The sequence below is a fragment of the Coccinella septempunctata genome, chromosome 1 (assembly GCF_907165205.1).
Source record: "Coccinella septempunctata chromosome 1, icCocSept1.1, whole genome shotgun sequence".
Taxonomy (NCBI): Eukaryota; Metazoa; Arthropoda; class Insecta; order Coleoptera; family Coccinellidae; genus Coccinella; species Coccinella septempunctata.
Genome location: NC_058189.1, coordinates 68,537,167 through 68,556,926, shown reverse-complemented (window position 1 = coordinate 68,556,926; position 19,760 = coordinate 68,537,167). Strand labels below are relative to the sequence as shown.

Here is a 19,760-nt window from a genome sequence, read left to right as displayed (position 1 = left end):
AATACAGGGAACCAGAAGAAACCACAAATCATCTGGATAATCATTGTCCCATTCATAAATTTCAGGTTGGTTTTGGAGCTTTTCATGCAGTTTCCGAATATTTTTTGAATTGGGTTGTGAAGTTTAGGTCAATCTTATATATATAGAACTTAATTTCATTATTTCACATTATCGTCTTCTGTTTTTTTCTATTTCAGATGTAATTTAGGGGTAACTTGGAGTAGACTCTGTGGATTTTTTTTTTCTTGAAGCAAAGGAACCATTTTTGGAGTGTGAGATTCCCTTCAATGTGAAATATATCAGCTTTTTTTGTAAACAGTTTCATCTCCACTGAACTCATGGGAGAAAGGGTTCTTTACTGGGTTTTTTCCCTAAACTCTTGTATCATACACGAAATAATTCTTATTTCTCATAGCTGCCTACAGTATCTTAGCTTGAACTCTAAAATTGTGAATGCTGGAGGCATTGGTAGACTAATTATTTTTTGAAAATCTTACTTCTCAAACAAAACCAAGCAAGCCCTATAAATTGGTTTCACATTTTGCCTGTTTATTCGTAAGTTTTCTTCGTCGATATTTAGCTATTAAATTTCGAAAAAGTTTCCACTGCGATGCTGAGGTGTATGGAAAAATATTCAGAGTGTATCTTAAGAAGGTTCAAGGCATAAAACAATGGGATTTAGGATATTGTTTGTAATCTTACGCCAGTAAATATTCTTTAGATCTTTTCATATTCATCTCCAGCAGACAAGGTCATACAGGGTGTTTACAAAAGATACGAAAAGTTCCAAGTTTTGTCACCCCATATGCCAGAATAGGTGAATTAGTAAGTTCACCCCATATTTTTCTACGTAGTTTCAATGACTTCGAAGAAGAAATCCCTTCAGGTAACACCGTTTATAAACGCCTGCTCTCCGATCCTCTCAAATTCCTACAACCACTTCATCCTAGCTCTTTTCTGGTCTTCCTGGTCTTCTCTGCTTATTCATTCTCTTACCTTGCCAAATCCTTCTCGTGTTTGCTAAGAACGGTAGGTACGTGAAATTCTTCAGAAATACAAGAGAGAACAGAGTTATCGAATACATTTCAATGAGTTTCGTCTATCATCATATGTCCTTATGACATCTTTCAGGTCAGTGCATTCTGGAAGATTTCAGCAGTTCCAAGAATCCTCTATTGTTTATATTTCGTGCCTTGCAAGCAATATTCGTAAATAGGTTTATATCGTACTGATCTGGATTGCATTCCCATGGAGTTCCTTTTTGAAGTTACCTTATCTTTCTTGTGAATCTGATCTTTTCAATTTTATAAATAGTGATAGTGATATATAACATCACAAACTTGATGAGTTAGAGTTACTGCCGCTTCCTTCATATGAGTAATGGATACTCATCACAGATGAAAAAATGATCCATTTGTTTTTGAAGATTCCGAGAGTTTATCGGTTATAAGTGACCAATTAACTCTTGAGTCACCAGAAGTGAATATTATAGAAACTAGGACAACCATCTGACTTACATTCGCGCAACTTAAAAATAGGTCTGTGTCATCGTTCCTTACACCAAAAAACCCGTCTATTTTGGACAAGCATCCACCTTCTCCAGCCTCCAACTTATACCAACACCTAACAGCCGTTGAATCTCGAAAGAATCCAATTCGAAAAAAATGCAATAAATGCATCGAATTCCCCGAAATAACTCGGGTGGAAATCGAAGTCCTTCCAGAAATACCGCGAATTCTGAGTCACAGATGCGCGACGCCGCCGGCGCGCGCGCAGCAGCATCCTACGATTCCCCCTTTTCTTCGTACGGCGTCGCGGCGCCTCAATACGAACGACAAAAGCCCCAGTGACAGGCGGCTTAGCACGCGGGTTTCTATCTCTGAAATTTCGACGGTCAGTGCACAATTCTTCCTCTGCGAAACCAAGAAAAATCGAAAAATACCTGAAAAATGGCCACCGTGGCAAGAACCTCGAAATACACGTACAGATCGTCGGGTGGAACCTCTGGTAACGCCGACGTCAGCATCGAATATAGCGCCGATCTATCGGCGCTGTCCAGGCTTGAGGTAAAAATAAAAGTTGACAAGTTGGGATTGGGTTACCTTTGACTCTTTAAGGATACGAAGAGGTTTCGTGAGAAAATGTGATATTTCGTGATTTTGGTGAAGTGACAAGGTGACGATTTGCAAGGGTGATCTGTGTAATCTCGGGAAATTGGTGTTTTTTAGTGCATCCCCCAGATTTCATTATATTAGCCCCCATTTTCGTCACCCTTTTCATTTCCAAAATATCAAAAACCTCGAAGTTTACCTACCGAAGATTTTTGGTAACACCCTCAGATTTATTCCCATATTTTCTCAAGTGGGATACGAATAAACATAAAATATCTTTTTTTCAGGACAAAATCCGCCTTTTACAGGATGACCTTGAAATCGAAAGAGAATTGAGACAAAGGGTGAGTATGCGAAAAACGTGAAACTATGATTAACATGGTAACTTAATTGGAGAAAATCAAAAAATCAATGAAATATGATCTGAAAGTACCAGGTGGTTCTGAAATTTGAAAGGACTCAAATGTCACTCATTGTACCTGTTGTGACAATTCGTTTATCAATCTACACAAAATACTATATTGTGCTGAGAAATATTACATTATTATTTCCAATTGAATATCAAATCATCTCTGAATAAAAATGAATTTTACAGTTGGCTTTTCAATAGACAAGAAAAAAACCAATGAAATAACATGGTAAACATGATATAAAAACAGAAATATTATAAAAAACAATTCATACAAAAGTATCTATTATCAACATTATAAAAAATAATATATGAAACCAGGAATAAGATAATAGTAATTACAGACACGAATTCAGTAATCCAGTTATTAAAGATGAAGGTTTTTTATTATTTTGATACTAACCAGCAACCGTAAAATTCTTCCTCAACACTAAAGTTAAAACTTTAGATTGAAAAACTTGAGCTGAAAAGCTTAAGACAACATAAAGTGTTGTTCTGACTTTGTTATTGGGATATTTTCCAGACTGAGACACCCATATTTTAGGAATCTCGAAAGCATCCACCATTCAAAATCTTTTTATCCACTTTACAAAGATTCAAATGTCCTTTGAAATGTGTCAAAAATATCGAAAAAACTTTAAACGAATAGGTATCCCATTTTTTGTATTTCAAAATCGTTTCAATTTTTATGTCACAAAAAGGAGACTGTCAGTATTCCTCAAAAGACTGTATAATCAAGCAATGCCTATGAAGTCAGGAATATTCTGGGTTTCTATAGGCCATCAAAAATGCATTATTATTATGATCCAAAAGTCAGTCCTGATTAACCGACTTTGTTATAGAAATTCCATTTTTTTTTTTACGATTATGCAAAATATCAGGATGTAAACTGTGAAAAGAGAGCAAATTAAGCAACAACACATCGGTAACCCAGAAAAGGACCAGCAACACGAGATTTCCTAACTTGCTGAACGTTTCTGAGTGATCTAGGGATTCTTCTTTATAAGCTGATCTGCCAACCCTGACGTCATCGTCTTGCTAAAATGGAGAGATTATTTGTTTTACTTCTAGTCAAATATAAAAATCTCGGTCGATACAAGTTTAGGAAACATTCAACCCAGAGTTCGATACATACTTCAATCCAGAACTTTTTAATTAGATACTGTTTACAGAATCTTCAGTCTTCTCTGCTATTTTTTTTGATTACTCCTTTAAGATCGACAGAAGAAAACAAACAATCAGGTACACATTTGACGGGATGATAAATCATATCAATACCTCGGTAACCAATCTCTCGAAAACAGTAATTTTTAGCAAGTGACTAAGTGGGTTAGATACAGTCGGCAATCACTTTTCTATTTTAAAATTGGCTAGATTCACCTTCTGGAATGCTGACCGTTCTATATTTGTACACGCTATATATACATCGGGAATTCAAATAAATGGGATTACTAGATTTGAGGTGTGAAAATTACGAAATTCTGGAAAAAATATACGAAACGAATGTTGTGACATCGTTTGATCTGTTTCCTCACTCCTGAATGGCATGTTCTTTTTGGTCTGAAAGCGTCATGAATAATGAAATGGATACTTTAAGTTGGTTAAGTTTTCCAGTTCAAATATTTGAGATAGAGAATATTCCAGTGAACATTTCATTATGATTAATTATTACTGAATACTCATCTCTTCACAAACCTTTTAGGGCTTTCACTCCCAATCTCTGAAACAAAATCAATTAAAAATGAAATCAACGATTTGCTCCTGCGTGAATACTCATCCGAAAATAACTTTTCATAATAATAAACTGAGCTTTTCTAGAGAAACACTTCTTGAATATAATTCAAAGTTATGATTATTTTCATATCAATTCGTCAGTATTCAATTAAATCACAAACAACTAAAAAAATGAACATTATTTCCCTCAATTTAAGACGAAACCAGATAGATTCAACATAAAGGTAAAAATCTGAATTGTTTTGAAAGCTCAGCTATCAGAAAAACTATCATTTCATGTTCATTCATTGGAATTCAGCAATGATTCATTATTATTCATTTTTTTCTGGATGAATTAGGAATACTTTTGATTCACTTTTGATTTGAAGTGGTTGACGCTGAAAATATTTCGAAGATTTAGTTAAAGATCAACTCTTTTGTGAAAATGTCAGGTAGTTCATAAATTTCTCATGCTCGTGTGAAGAGAAAATGTTGAACGTGTAGTGCTATTGAACCTTCCAACAGAGACCAAATTTTCTCATGGTACTTCTTTCAGATTGAGAGAGAGAAGGCAGATTTGAGCGTACAGGTCATCCAACTATCCGAACGCTTGGAAGAAGCTGAAGGAGGTGCAGAAAGCCAGGTATTTTAAAAAAATTTCAATTATCAGACATAAAATGTTATCCAATCAATTTCTACACAGTTTGAAATCAACAAGAAAAGAGACACCGAACTGTTGAAACTCAGACGACTTCTGGAAGATGTCCACATCGAATCAGAAGAAACCGCTGCTATCCTCAAGAAGAAACACCAGGAGATTGTTGTCGACTTCCAAGAGCAAATCGACACTTTGGCCAAAAGCAAATCAAGGTAAGAAACGCAAATTTTGCCTTCCATATTTACAGATAATTCGAAATATTCCCTTTTTGATAGTTGACCTGAACCAGGTTTGAACCTGGGAGAATTTGAGATAAAAATCTCTGATGAATTTTATCATTCATTTGTGAAAAAGTGTTTCTACACTTGAACTGTAAAAACTGATGTGGAAGTTTGGAAATAATGAACCAAAAATGAGATTAATATTCGACACAGGTGTTGCTCATTCCAACTCAAGAAATATACAAGGATTACATCTTTCGTTTTATAAATTGTAACTCTGCTATAATCTGTCAGACGAGATCAACAAGTTCTCTTATCTGCCAAATAAATCAATCTTCCTGACATGAATTACTATGGAATCAAACGAAACAGAAACAGATTTATTAGGGTCCCAAAATATCACCCAATTAATTGGTCTATTTGAAATACTCGACTGTGCCAGGTTTGCAATTGGTTGCTAATTGTCAGTATAGCATACTTTCAGCTTCTTGAAACAATTTGAGTTTTGAAACTCAATACAAGAATCGAAATTGAAATAAGCCATTTGATTTTCCATTTTCGCATAAGATTAAGTGTTTCAAAAAAGGAAAACTGGAATTTTTGGTCAAAAAGATGGATACAAAAAGCCTTCTGTGAGGAAAATTGAAAAATTTCCTCTTCTTCCTCGTAAAATATTTCACAAATCGTGTTTTAGGTATGAGGCAAAAATTTTTCTATTGCGTTGGTTTAAGCCGAAATACAAAAAAGTTACTGGATGAACTATTTGTTTTGTTCTTGCTAGGATCTCTGTTGGATAGCACAACAATATCCCAATGACTGCTGACAAATTACTCAGTTATTCTTGAAAAACCTCGTATATTTGCTGCATTCAAAAATAGATGAGCAATATGAGAATTGTTTTCGACTCCATATTTGTGTTGGCAGCTCATCCATACGTGAGATTATGATGTGCAATAGCTCTGGCATATTTTGATTCCGGAATTCTGTTACACCATTCGGACGGTCTATCTCGCAATGTCGAAAATTACCTGAAACTATGGCGTGTCTTCACATATTTTCATCAAGAACACATGTTTGAGAAGCTTGGTTACGGATGATTATTATGTCTTATTTTTAGCAGGCATAAATTTTATTAATGTAAATAGTTCATGGTACATAATTCATGTGAAAAATAAGCACTGGAGTTATTTTAGAATGAGATTTGTATCATAATTCAAAGAACGTGTGGCATATCCTTCAAGCTACGAGGAAATTCACAATGACTTTTGAAAACTCCTGATCATATATATGGGTGATTATAATTCATTCATATTTTTTTGAATTCTTATTCAGGATAATGTCCCCCTAAATAGATTAAAATAATGCATCATACTCCTTCCGAATTTTCCTAGAGAAACTCAAGATTAAATGATGTAATCTGGTAGTATAAATATACCTACACCAGTAAAAAATTGCACATGGAAAAACTCATATTCTTGATTCAATTAGAGCTCAACTATTTGAAGTCCAAAAATGGCGATTTTTGCACAATCTGGGGTGAAATTCGAAATTGACTTAAACCTTTTATATTTTTTCCTAGGGCCGAGAAAGAAAAGAGCAAATTCCAGGCTGAAGTGTACGAACTCCTCTCCCAAGTTGAATCACTCAACAAAGAACGCCTGATCAGCGTTAAACATGCGGAAAAATTGGAAATTAGCATCAGCGAACTTAACGTCAGGATCGAAGAGCTTAACCGTACCATTGTGGACATCACCTCCCACAAGACCAGGCTGTCCCAGGAGAACATCGAATTGGTTAAGGAAGTCCAGGACCTGAAGGTCAGTTTGTTTAAAAAAAAAGCTACTCTATGGTTGAAATGAATTCTGACGTTTACCACATGGAATTTCCCAAACAATAGGGAACTCTAACGATTTGTCAAACTCAGCTGAGCGTTCGTTGTCGTGGGGCACACAAGCTTTTCCCTCCATTGATTCGCATGCTGTTTTCGTCGAGTATTGTGTTTTGTGCATATTTTTGGGAAAAATGTTCTTCCCGACGTTAGATTAAAGTGATTAGACTATAACTTTCTCAGAAATGCCTCTTTATCGTGATAATAAAAAGCTTTGTGTGCCCCACGGTAAAGAACAATCAGCTGATTTTGACAAATCGTTAGAGTACCCGATTAACAATTAGGTTACATGAATTTCATCAGCAATATTCCATATACAGTTTCTTGATATAAAACTATACTGAGAGGTATGACCATAAAGATATTACATTAATAATTTTCTCTATAGTCGTTTTGTCAAGAAAATGTGAAATATCTTCTTGGTTGCATTCGCCATTTTGCAACTATGCATTCGCCATTTTGCACCTCTTTAATGAAATTCCTCTTCTGGACCCCAACAGAAAGTTCCAATAAAGAATTCCAATTGTATTGAGCATATATTGAAGAAATCTTCTTCCATAGCCAACAGAGCGTCAAAATTTTACCATTTTTCATTATTTTTTGCATCAGTTTGGGTTTAATAGTGTTAGAACTTCTTTGAATTTTCGGTATTACGTATAACTTCAGTTTAAACATTCTTTTACCTCAACAATTCCTTCGCACCGAGATAAGAGTGAGGAAACACTGAATGAAACGCCAATACATTTAAAATAAGAGTAAAAAATTGGCTTACAATGCTTCCAAACAGTGATAATTCGAATAGGCATAAATTGATGTATTTTTGGTAATGTTCAAGAAAGTTAAAGCACTTTTACTCGACACAAACAATCAAACTATTAGTAGCATGTCCTTCCATATACAGGGTGAGTCTTTGACAATTACAATATTTACAATATTACAATATTACAAATATTTCAACAGTTGATTTCTGAGGTCAAAGAAACACTTTTTTCCTATAACATTTTTTCAAAATCAGCTGTGCCAATCCTGGAAAAACAAAATTACGTTCAGAATAACTAGCTGAATCTGTGACACTACACATCTGTGGATCTTTCAAACAGAGTTGCATTTGGTCAAAGTTCCCAATCTAGAAGAAGAATCTACGAGTCAAAGACTCACCCTGTTTACTATATAATATCCACTACTTATGGGGAATTTGCTTAACTGTTTTGTGTGCCGAATCTCTCCACCAAATACTAATTTATGAGGAATCAAAATCTGATCGAAAGTATGCAAAAGCTTTGTCAGATTGTGGTTGATATTGGAGGACACCATTAAACGTTACTGAATTTTATTTTTTCAATGTTTTGAAACTGCGAAACGTATTAATAAATGGGCAAAAGAATGAATGAGTAGACATTTGGATTCCCCATATTTGAAAATTGGTGAAAAAAAGGAAACTTTTTAGCGATAGTCTCAAAATTTATGAACTTCTTTAACTTTTGAGATGCACAGGCCCGGATCTACGATTTTTTCTTACCGGGGCAAATATTCATGATGGCGCCCCCCCCCCTACTAAGGTTCGTAGGAAAAATCTAATTGCATATTCGTCATCGCTTTCAACCCGAGTTATTTTTTTCACTAGTTCCAGGTCGTATAGATTACGAATATGCAATTAGATTTTTCCTAAGATGAGTACTTTGGGATAAAATCACTCATATTTTTTTCCCATTGTTCCATCAAAAGATATTTTTTCTCATTGTTCCATTAAAAGTTATTCTTTTCCCAAAATACTCCCAAAAATTGCATAAATAAAAAAAAATTAAAAAGTTCGTATTTACAAGAATGTCGTTTGCAACCCGCCATCGTCTATCGTTTTTACCCGCGCTTCATGAACGAAACTATTCCGAACAAAAATTTATTTTTTTAACTACATATATCGACCCGGATCATTTTACATATGAATTCAAGGTAGGTCACGAATATGCAATTAGATTTTTGGAGGATCAGTATTTTGAGGAATAAATCACTTTTAGTGCAAAATTTCGGAAATATTGGTCAACTTTGAGAAGCTGTAGCAGCTAGAAAAAAATCACTAGTCATATGCTGTTTTTTTGGTGATGAATTGGTTCTTTGCAAATATAAAAAACCACACTTCATTCATCTATCTCGAACGGTTCAGATTTTATGAATTTTTCCGCGAAGGTCCAAAATTTCCGATTTTCCATCGACCATAACTTGAAAAGTAAATTTCTTTAAAAATATCTGTTTGCATATTCGTGTTCTACGCCCTCGAATTAGTGTACAGAATGAATTCGGTTTTGATCGGAGACCAAAAATATTCTTCAGAAAATCGCCGACTCTGTATATATTTCATTTTGTGAAAACATTGAAAAAAACTCAATTCCGTGAAACTTTTACATAAAACATTTTTTTGTACCTCTCTCAGTAACAAAGTTAAAGGGGGGCTCAAAATTTGGTGAAAAACTCGGTACATCTATGGAAAATTTGAAAAAATTTCGATCTTACCGATTTCCACCAAAATTGATGTTTTCACTAAGGCATAGATTACGAATATGCAAACAGAATTATGCTGAAAGGATTAGTTTTTAAGTTATGATCTATAGAAAATCGGAAATTTTGGCCTTTAGTTCCAGATGAGAAGGCGATGAGTCGGTAATTCCCCAGGCAAAGAAATTACTGCTTGCGACGCAGTGTAAACATATCAGATCTTTCAACCTATTTCACCCAAGTGTGGCGGTCATTCGTAGATGACTGAATAATATGCAGTTAATTGATCCCTCATTGATTTTAAAGATTTTAGGCATAGTGATGGTTTAGGTATCATGTTTCCATTCTATAGTTTCCATTTTAGCACTAGGAAATTAATTTTTTCCGAGAAAATCAAAAGTAAAAAATTTTAACATCTGGTTGATTTTGGCGCCCCCTTAGGCTGGCGCCCGGGGCAAGCGCCCCGCTTGCCCCTCCCTAGATCCGGGCCTGGAGGTGCAGTATATTACACATCTATATCAACATTGTTAGGAGGTTTAAAGGAAGGAGATACACAGTTTCGAGTGACCTGACCTGACCCAAACTTACCTTACCTAAACTAACCTGACTTATCCTGAGCCTACTTAACCTAACCTAAAATTCGGCAATTTGACAAGGTACAACGAAGAACCTGCCTAACCTGTCACCCCTAATGCTGTTTTCCTGATATTTAGAAGAGACCAAAAGACTCATCCTTCATCGGTAATCACCAAAGAATTAACGAAAAATTCCCAGAAGTCCCAAGTCAAACCTAAATTCACTGTTAATATTTTTTTTTATTTTTTTTTTATTTTTTTTAGGTCAGTCTCGAGAACTCCACCTACCTGAAGACCCAACTCGCCGGTCAACTCGAGGACGCTCGCCGTCGTGCCGAAGACGACGAGAGAAGACGCTCAGTCCTCGAATCTCAACTCCACCAGGTCGAGGTCGAATTGGAGTCCATCCGCGTCCAGCTCGAAGAAGAGAGCGAAGCCCGTCTGGACCTCGAGAGGCAGCTGGTGAAGTCTCAGGGAGATGTCCAAGTCTACAGGAGCAAGTACGAGGCCGAAGCCGCCGCTAGAGCCGAAGAGGTTGAGGAATTGAGGAGGAAATACAACGTCAGGATCTCCGAGCAAGAGGAACACATTGAATCGCTCTTGGTCAAGGTAGGTCGTTGGGTGTCTTAAAGGAGAATCAAGTTAACTGCTCCCCATGATCCATAATAGGAGTAGAAAGACCCTAAACCATCGAAAATCTTGTTAATTCTCTTGATACCAACTCTCTGAATCTACTCTTCCTGTTCTAGGTCAACAACTTGGAGAAGCAGAAGTCACGCCTGCAATCCGAAGTCGAGGTCCTCATCATTGACTTGGAGAAGGCCAACGGAACAGCCAGGGAGCTCCAGAAGAGGGTTGAACAACTAGAGAGGATCAACATCGAGACCAAGACCAGGCTGGAAGAAACCATCCAACTGTACGAATCCACCCAGAGGGACCTGCGCAACAAGCAGCAAGAACTCCAGCGTACCGTGCACGAGCTCGAGAAGACCAGGGAACACAAGGACGCCCTCGCCAGGGAAAACAAGAAATTGGCTGGTGAGTGCTCTGATGATGGCGTAGTAAACCCGAAACAACGGTAATGCTTTTCAAATCAATCCTTGAGTTTCATTCAAGGGTGTAAAGTTGGTTAAATCTGAAATCTCCTAGTGTTTCTCGGTCCAAACTTATACCATCCTTCTTCCAGATGATCTTTCTGATGCCAAGAACACCATCAGCGAGTACAACCGTCGTCTGCATGAGTTGGAATTGGAACTTCGTCGTCTTGAGAACGAACGCGATGAACTTACAGCTGCTTACAAAGAAGCCGAAGCTGTAAGTATGTTTACTCACCTTTTTTCTCAAATATTGAATGTTTTTTTTGTGTATGTAGGGACGTAGAGCCGAGGAACAGCGTGCTCAGCGTTTGTCCGCCGAATTGGCTCAATTCCGTCACGAAGCCGAAAAACGCCTACAAGAGAAAGATGAAGAAATTGAGGCTATCCGGTGAGTGAATATAAAGTCCATAAACTTTCAGTTAAAAAAAATTTTCCAAATAATAGGCTGGGGAAAGAATGCTCATTCTTTTTGTGAACTTCAAGACTTTATTCAACATATTTTGGATTGGCAAAGATATAGACATAGAGAAATGGACCGACCCTTTCTCATCTGTGCATGAAATGAAAAGTGACAGAGAGAAACTGAACATCAGGCCAGCTAATTGTCTTTTTCTAGAATTTTTATTGGTCCACACCCCCGTCTATGTCAACAGATAAGAGGCAGATATTAACCTGACGATCATTTCTCTCTTTCTATAAATTAGCTGGTATTGCTCAATCCATTGCTCTACGTCTATGGGAAAAGATAAACCGCTTTGTTCTATGACTTGCTTCGAAATGCCTCACCCATGAAAAACTTTGTCTTTGTTGGCAAAAAACTCTTGCAATCTCCTCTTGATGACAATTTCTTATCGCTAAGGAAGTTTTGTAATGCAAAAAAAAATTTGGTGGAGTTTTCGTTGAAAGAATATTCCAATTGGGGTAAAAAGTTGTTCAAATTCATTCTACATCTTCAGGGTGCCTTGTGAATACCGCGTAATAACAGAATTACATTTTACCAGTTAGATCAACCCCAGTATTTTTCAAAATTTTTATTGGAAGACGAAAGTTCCTTTTAATATTGAATTGATGTGGCCGATACTTGATGAAAATCCATAAATGAACTTGAAACAGATTATACAAACTAGTTCGATCCAATAAATACATTTTCGTCGACCTAAACAACGAAACGAAAAGTCGACTCTTTTTGAAGGCAAGTACTTTTCGACCGCATTCACTTTTCTTCCTTGAACGCTTTTCATCGGCTCTGTTCCTCGCTTGGTTACTGATGCGAGTATGGCGATGGCGTCATTAGCGTTTGTCAAATTGATTCTTTACCAAATTCGCTACATTTTACGAGTGAATTAGGAAGGTGTTTTGAATATTCGTGTTTATTTTAATCAAGAATGGATAGTGATAGCGATAATGGATATAAGTAACACCCCTCCAGAGATGAGGGAATTGGCGACTATGGTCAGGTTAGATTCACAGCACACAAGTGATTACTTACTTTCATAAAAGTATGTGAGCTCGCCGAAAAAATTTAATATGCGCCACGGCAGAAAATTCGCCTGTTTGCTAGCCTCGGCTACGCCTCGACTATCAATTTACAGGCTGGACTGAAATAGACAGTTTTTCGTCCTTGGTACATAAATAACTATTGTCGATGAATGAAGACCGAACAGTGGGATATTAGAGAGTTGAAGTGCAGCCATGAACGTAAACGTTAACGTTATAATTGACATCTACGCATGCTCATTCGTCCGTTTTTAACGTTAACGTTAGCGTCAGCTTTACGGCCTACGTAAACTAGCGGTCTCCCACGTATACCTTAAACATCGACGTACGTTAACCGAACGTTAAACGAGTAGCACCGATGACTTGCGAATGGCCGAATTTTGATTGTTCAATGCAATTCTCGATAACCTCAAACTGTCATTGTTTACATTTCCTGTGTATTTTCCAGAGATATATCTCTGGTATTTTCTCATAATGAACGAAAATTATAGGAAATCAGCAGTGATTTGAAAGTTATCAAAAGGATTAAGTTAAATTACTTTGTTATCAGATATTCAGTACACAAGGAAATGGCTGAATCTACACTGCAATTCTCATGTCTCTAACACTTGAACATTTCATTTATAATAAAATGCTTCCAAGCTGAAAATTCTCTTTATTAGGCATATAAATCATTAGAACATCAATATTCCAAATGTTATTCCAGCTGTCGAAGCTCAATATTAGATAAAAGAGAGTTCACGCGAAACGAAAGCAAAATCAAATTGATAGGTTATGTTTAACGTCTGACGTTTCATGATGGCAGCACTTCAACTCAAATTTCATCACAACCCGTAAACGTTATATCTGACGTTATTTCTCACGTTAGCGTTTACGTTCAGGCTAACGTATTGTGCACACTTCAACTCCCTATTATGATTGAACGGAAATTGATCTGATTTTAAATAATCAAGGTTTTCATTCATGCTTCCTATTCTTCGAAAAGAAAAATCGAATAATAATAATAAGTGCACGCTCCAGTGTACAAAAGGATTCACTGAATTCAAGGATTCACTCGAAGTCTTTGACAAATTCTTGAGGTCAAGAGAAACACTTTTTTCCTTTACCATTTTTTCCGAATCAACTCGGTTTAAAAGATACAGGATGTTGAAAAACCAAAAAAAAAGGTAATTTTCAGCTGTATCTATCGGTTCTATCGAATGGAATGAATTTAGGAATATACTTTTTCATCTATTTGCTGAATCTTTTTCCAACACAAGATTTCACCCATTTGTTCCAGTTTTTCCATTATGACCATAACGTGCCATAAAATTAGCAAAAATTCAAAGAATAAAATAAAAGTATTCTTCAAATTTTCTCGTATATGCGCCGTTTTCGAGTAGTTGAGATGCTCAAAAACAAAAAAGTTGAAAAATTGGATACTTTGGCTGACTAAAACTCTGTTTAAAAGATCCACAGATGAGTAGTGTCCCAAATTTAGCTTCTTATTCTGGAGGTAATTTGTTTTTCCAAGCGTGGCATATCTCAAAATGAAAACTTAATAGCTATATCTCTTTGTGAGGGCCCAATCAGAAACAATGGTATGAGAAAAAAAATGATTCTTTTGACCACAAGAATCTACTGTTGAAATATTTGTACTAGTCGAAGACTTACCCTGTAGAATCGTTTCTACTTATACCTCAATAAGTATCGTTCAGAGTTGTTTTGGTTGAAAAATGCTACGATGACGCAATCAATTAAGACTTCAATGAGAACCAGCCTTCTTCGAAGCTTCCGAGCGTGACCTCTGAGCAATTAGCTGTATCGACGCGCCAAGTCCTCCATTTATAAATAATCCCTAGCCCTGACACCGGCCACCGCATTGGTCCTGGCAATGAAACTATCTCTTATCAAAATAAAAACGCATAAAAGTGCAATGCGATCGATAAAAAATCAGTCGATCGATCGCGAATCAAATGGCCGCACCATCCACCTCCAAATGGCACCCTCAAACGAAAAAATACGAGTACAACTACGGCCTGGGCATCAATTTTTACCAGCCGATGATAGATTTCCTGGACGACAAGGAGAGAGGAATCAGGGCTAGGTCTCCCCACCTCCCGTGGCAGGAGGAGATGGCTCTTAGGGAGCACGACCCGATGAGAGCCATCAAAACCTACTCCGAAAGCGAGTTGAGTAGGTTGGCCAGAAAAACGGCAGCAAGCGCCCAAGAAAATCTACGAGATATCAAGGCTACCTCGAGAAGTTGCTACCAGTTGAACCAGTCCGTCTCCGCAGCCACCATCACGGAGAAAATCCAGGTTAAGAAGACCCACAAGAAGAAGAGGGACATTCTTCGTCAGATAAAGAGCGTGGAGAGTAGAATGAGGGATGACTTTGACTACGACCCCGACGCTGACAGAAGAGTCAAGGCCGAGCTGAGGGCGGAGCAGAAATACCTCAAGGGAAAATCGGCTAAGGCCATCGAGCAGCAATTGCTGGCGAAGAGCAGGAAGAACATAGCGGAAACCATAGAACACGACGTGATCAAGATGGAAGACGGGGTTGTGGCCAAAAACTTCGATTTTTCTGGTCATCGACGGATGATGGAGGATAGGATGTGTAAGGCAGTGGATGAGAGTTTCGAAAAACCCCTGGAGAACTTGAGTCAGGAGCTCAAGTCTTTCAATGTGAGGTCGCAGCATTATTTTTACGACAAAAGGTGATTTTGATGTTGTCTGATGTTGCGTGAGTGTCTAGATAAGAGAAATCTGTTCGATATGGTGAGTTGATACGAGAATATCGCTACTGGTTACTATATTTCGGTAGAATCCATCAGTTATTAGGTTTTCATCATGAATTCCGTGGTCTGTGCAGAATTTTGAATACCTAAAAAGATTGTTTCGAAGAAGCGCCATTGAGATGAGTTATAATAGCAAAAATATCAATATATATAACGTCAAGCATCTCTTATCGTTCCAAATTTTTCAAGTTCATGAATCATTGACAAATGGCAGTACATATAAAAATGCAGCTGAGGTGGAATTGATTATTCTTCAGAAAGCCAGAAAAGTTAACAATACCAACATTGGACATCTCACTATCACATTTCTGCAATCCAGCCATCAGTTAATTGAAAATATTAAAGAAAAGAATTTTTTTAAATAAATGCAGAATTGATTTTTCTCTCATCAATAAACTTATTAATATTTCAACCATGTTCAATAAACTGCAATATCTCTACGTTCAATCCCATGACGACAATAGGACCAAAATAAACCAAATTATAGCAGTTTACTTACATAATGAAGCAAGAAGACATGCATCTCAAAGTCTATAAATAACAACAAGTGAAACTCGGATGTTGGCATCGGTGCCAACTATATTATATGCAGGAAAAACAGTTGGCGAAAGTAATTAAGATTTTTCCAACCAGCCATTTGAATCTGAAAACTATGAGGTGCCTAATTCATGCCAAAAAATGCATGGAGACAGAAAACAGAACACCCAGAATGAATGAATTCATCAAATTAACATTATTGATCAATAACTTGATTCAATCAAGGCTTCTAAACTTCTCTTATTTACTGAAATTCGCAATACAAGGTTGAGTCTTTGACTCAACGACAACAACAAATATTTCAACAGTAGATTCTTTGGGTAAAAAGAAACACCTTTTTTCTATACAATTTTTTCCGATTCGGCTCTGATAACAAGATATAGCAACCCTTGAAAAACTAGCTAAATCTGTGACACTACACATCTGTGGATATTTCAAACAAGAGTTGTACTCGGCCAATTTTTCTAATTTCACAGATACTTTTTAATTTTTGGATATCAATTTATTCAAAAACTGCGCATTATACGAGAAAATATGAAGAATACTTTTATTTCATAGAACGTTCAAATATTCATTACATAACGTCCAACTTAGTTTCAAGAGTTGGGTTCTTTGAATCTTTGGTATTTTTATGGTACGTAAGGTCATAATGAGAAAACTGGAAGACGTGGGTGATATCTTGTGATCAAAAAAGATTCATGAATGAAAAACTAGATTCCGAAATTCATTTCATTCGATAAAACCAATTTTTTATGCATCTTTCAAACCGTTTCAAATCGTGCCGATTGGAAAAAAATGATAAGGAAAAAAGTGTTTCTTTTGACCTCAAGAATATACTGTTAATAGTAGTCAAAGACTCACTCTGTATATGCAACGTTTTCAAGAGCGTGTAACTTAATGTAGACCGAAAACCCAGAGTTTCTGAGAATTTAAACAGAATCATCATATAAAGGACGTACATCGAAGTTGACTTCCAAGCAATCAATGATATATGATATCAGAAATTTCCAGAAAAGATAAATAATTCCGGTAACATAAAATATAAATTATAAGAGTCAGAAGATTCACCTAGCAGGTTAATTAACCTATAAGATGGAGCTCTAAGACACTATCCTCCGGTTAAGATGTGTTACACTGCACTGTACTGATGAGAGACAATAATCTCGAAACCAGCCTATAGTTTGTGTAAATGTTTCAGCCTCTCTGAGAGTTCCTTCGCTGATTCATTACTAGCACGCATTAATAGAACGACAATTCTTCGAATTGTCCTCTCTATATTATATAAATTAACCTAGCTAGAATGTAGATTTGCTCAAGAGGTAGATCTGCCTAGAATGTAGATCCGTCTAGCCCTTAGGATACATTCCCCTATTCATTGGGATTTAGAAATTTCGAACATTTCCTGTTTGGAAATTATAAAATTATACGAGAAAACGTTATTTCAAAGTTTTAACCTTCGAATGTCCTTCACAGCAAGGCCACCTCCATCGAAATCGAGCAGCTCAACGCCCGCGTTGTCGAGGCCGAGACCAGGCTCAAGACCGAAGTTACCCGCATCAAGAAGAAGCTCCAGATCCAGATCACCGAATTGGAGATGTCCCTCGACACCGCCAACAAGACCAACATCGACCTCCAGAAGACCATCAAGAAGCAATCCCTCCAACTCACCGAGATCCAGGCCCACTACGACGAGCTCCAGAGGCAGCTCCAGGTCACCCTCGACCAACTCAGCGTGTCCCAGAGGAGGGTACAGGCTCTCACCGTTGAAGCTGAGGAAATCAGAGGCAACTACGAAAGCGTGAGTGTTTAATCTTCAAGGATAGCGATGAGGCAAGATAAAACTGATTTTTTTTTTCGATAATTATAGGCCTTACGTGGCAAGAGACAGGCTGAACAGCAAGCTGAGGAGTATTCTTCCAGAATCAATGAACTCACCACCATCAACGTCAACTTGGCTTCCTCTAAGAGCAAGATAGAACAGGAATTGTCTAGCATCGTGTCTGATTACGAAGAAATCACCAAGGAACTCAGGATTTCGGACGAACGCTACCAACGTGTCCAGGTGAGCTGAAGAGCCACTACCATGGCAAAAAATTGAAGTAGATTGTGACATCTCAAGGGCATAAGTAACCCAACAAGATGCAGCTTTACAGTTGAAGATGAAATGGGTGGCTTTTACTTCCTCCTCCTTAAAACCTCCTCTAAGGATGTCTGTTCCCATTTTGAGGTCTTAAAATGTCTTTTAGCATCTCGTTCCAAAGAATTCCCCTGTGCCTCCTTGGCACCCACACAAGTATTCTTCTTTACACCACTAATTCCTCTTTTTCTCAGGTTGAACTCAAACACACCGTCGAAATTCTTCACGAAGAACAAGAACGCGTGGTCAAGATCGAGGCCATCAAGAAGTCCCTCGAGATCGAAGTCAAGAACTTGAGCGTCCGCCTGGAGGAAGTCGAGGCCAACGCCATCGTCGGAGGCAAGCGCATCATCAGCAAGCTGGAAGCCAGACTCCGCGACCTGGAAGCCGAATTGGACGAGGAGAAGAGACGTCACGCCGAGACCATCAAGATCTTGAGGAAGAAAGAGCGCAGCGTCAAGGAGATCATGATCCAGTGCGAGGAGGACCAGAAGAACATCGCCATCCTTCAGGAGACTTTGGAAAAGGCAAACCAGAAGGTCAACATCTACAAGAGGCAACTTCAAGAACAGGCAAGTTATTTAAGATCTCTAGCAGCTCCAGCTTCATTTTCGAAAAGAAAAGCACCAAGGATCCTTCTTTGACAGAGGTCATCTGTCAGAAACTGACAGTTCTATGACAGCTGTCATTTGTCATTAACTGACAGTTCTATGACAGCTGTCATCTGTCATAAACTGACAATTCTATGACAGATGGTATGAATCTAGATCTTACACCGTTTGATTTTTTTTTCAGGAGGGAGTATCGCAACAGAACGTGACCCGCGTGCGCCGCTTCCAGAGGGAGCTCGAAGCTGCGGAAGACCGTGCAGAAACGGCCGAAAGCAGCCTTTCCCTCATCCGCACCAAGCACCGCTCCTTCGTCACCACCAGCTCGGTTCCCGGATCCCAAGTCTACCTTGTCCAGGAGACGAGAACCACCGAAATGTAAACGTATTACTGCCTTCTTTATCACTCATCAAAAAAATCAACAGTGCCGTTCGATCAAAACACAGAAAACCTTGCTATAACACGCAGCGAACGGAAGATTTGAATTATTATACGTATTATTTCCTTTTTTTAAGTTTATTTTTGTGCACATAATATATCCAGAATAAAGTAATATCCATCTATTAGATCTATATACGTGTTAGATGAAATCAACTCACGACAATATACCTTGATAAAAACGGCATTAAGAAACGTACATATTTCACGACAACACGAAGCCAATCGACATATAGCAATTTATGATGCTTTTAATTTAACGAATAGGAAGGAAATTTGTAGGTTTCGGAAATGTTCAGTTCTGCAGAGGGTTTTAGAAAATATTTTTATGACAATGTAATGTAATGTAAGTGAATGTACTGTATAAGAATAAATTGCTTGTATACAGAGTGTTTTTAATATTATATTTAATAAAATAATTATTCTCTAGGTAAGAAATTGCTTTGAACCCTTGAAACTTTCTCCGGACTTGGTCAATTTAAAGTTGAAAACTGATAATTCAATACACCTTCAGCAATCGATGTTTTCTGAAGTGGAACAATGGCTTGAGATCAGTGAACTCTAAGAGACCCGATGCAAAGGTAATAGAGCATAGACAT

The 19,760-nt window shown here is 37.4% G+C and overlaps 1 protein-coding gene across 1 annotated transcript; it reads left to right on the top strand.

The window, feature by feature from the left end:
• Nucleotides 1-1,815: 1,815 nt before the first annotated feature.
• On the top strand, nt 1,816-19,548 carry LOC123308182 (paramyosin, long form). The gene is made up of 13 exons (XM_044890752.1): nt 1,816-2,066; nt 2,399-2,455; nt 4,790-4,876; nt 4,937-5,103; nt 6,692-6,929; nt 10,330-10,674; nt 10,815-11,103; nt 11,252-11,379; nt 11,438-11,550; nt 17,452-17,776; nt 17,846-18,040; nt 18,310-18,687; nt 18,911-19,548. Exons 1-13 carry the CDS (start codon nt 1,950-1,952, stop codon nt 19,103-19,105), a joined length of 2,634 nt encoding a protein of 877 aa, XP_044746687.1. The 5' UTR covers nt 1,816-1,949; the 3' UTR covers nt 19,106-19,548.
• Nucleotides 19,549-19,760: the final 212 nt, after the last annotated feature.

What these genes read in the sequence shown, in the direction of transcription:
- LOC123308182 (XM_044890752.1), top strand. Translation starts at nt 1,950, where the DNA reads ATGGCCACCGTGGCAAGAACCTCGAAATACACGTACAGATCGTCGGGT. An exon ending in AGGAAGTCCAGGACCTGAAG is followed by an intron (nt 6,930 to 10,329) that starts GTCAGTTTGTTT and finishes TATTTTTTTTAG; the next exon opens with GTCAGTCTCGAGAACTCCAC. An exon ending in GGAAAACAAGAAATTGGCTG is followed by an intron (nt 11,104 to 11,251) that starts GTGAGTGCTCTG and finishes TCCTTCTTCCAG; the next exon opens with ATGATCTTTCTGATGCCAAG.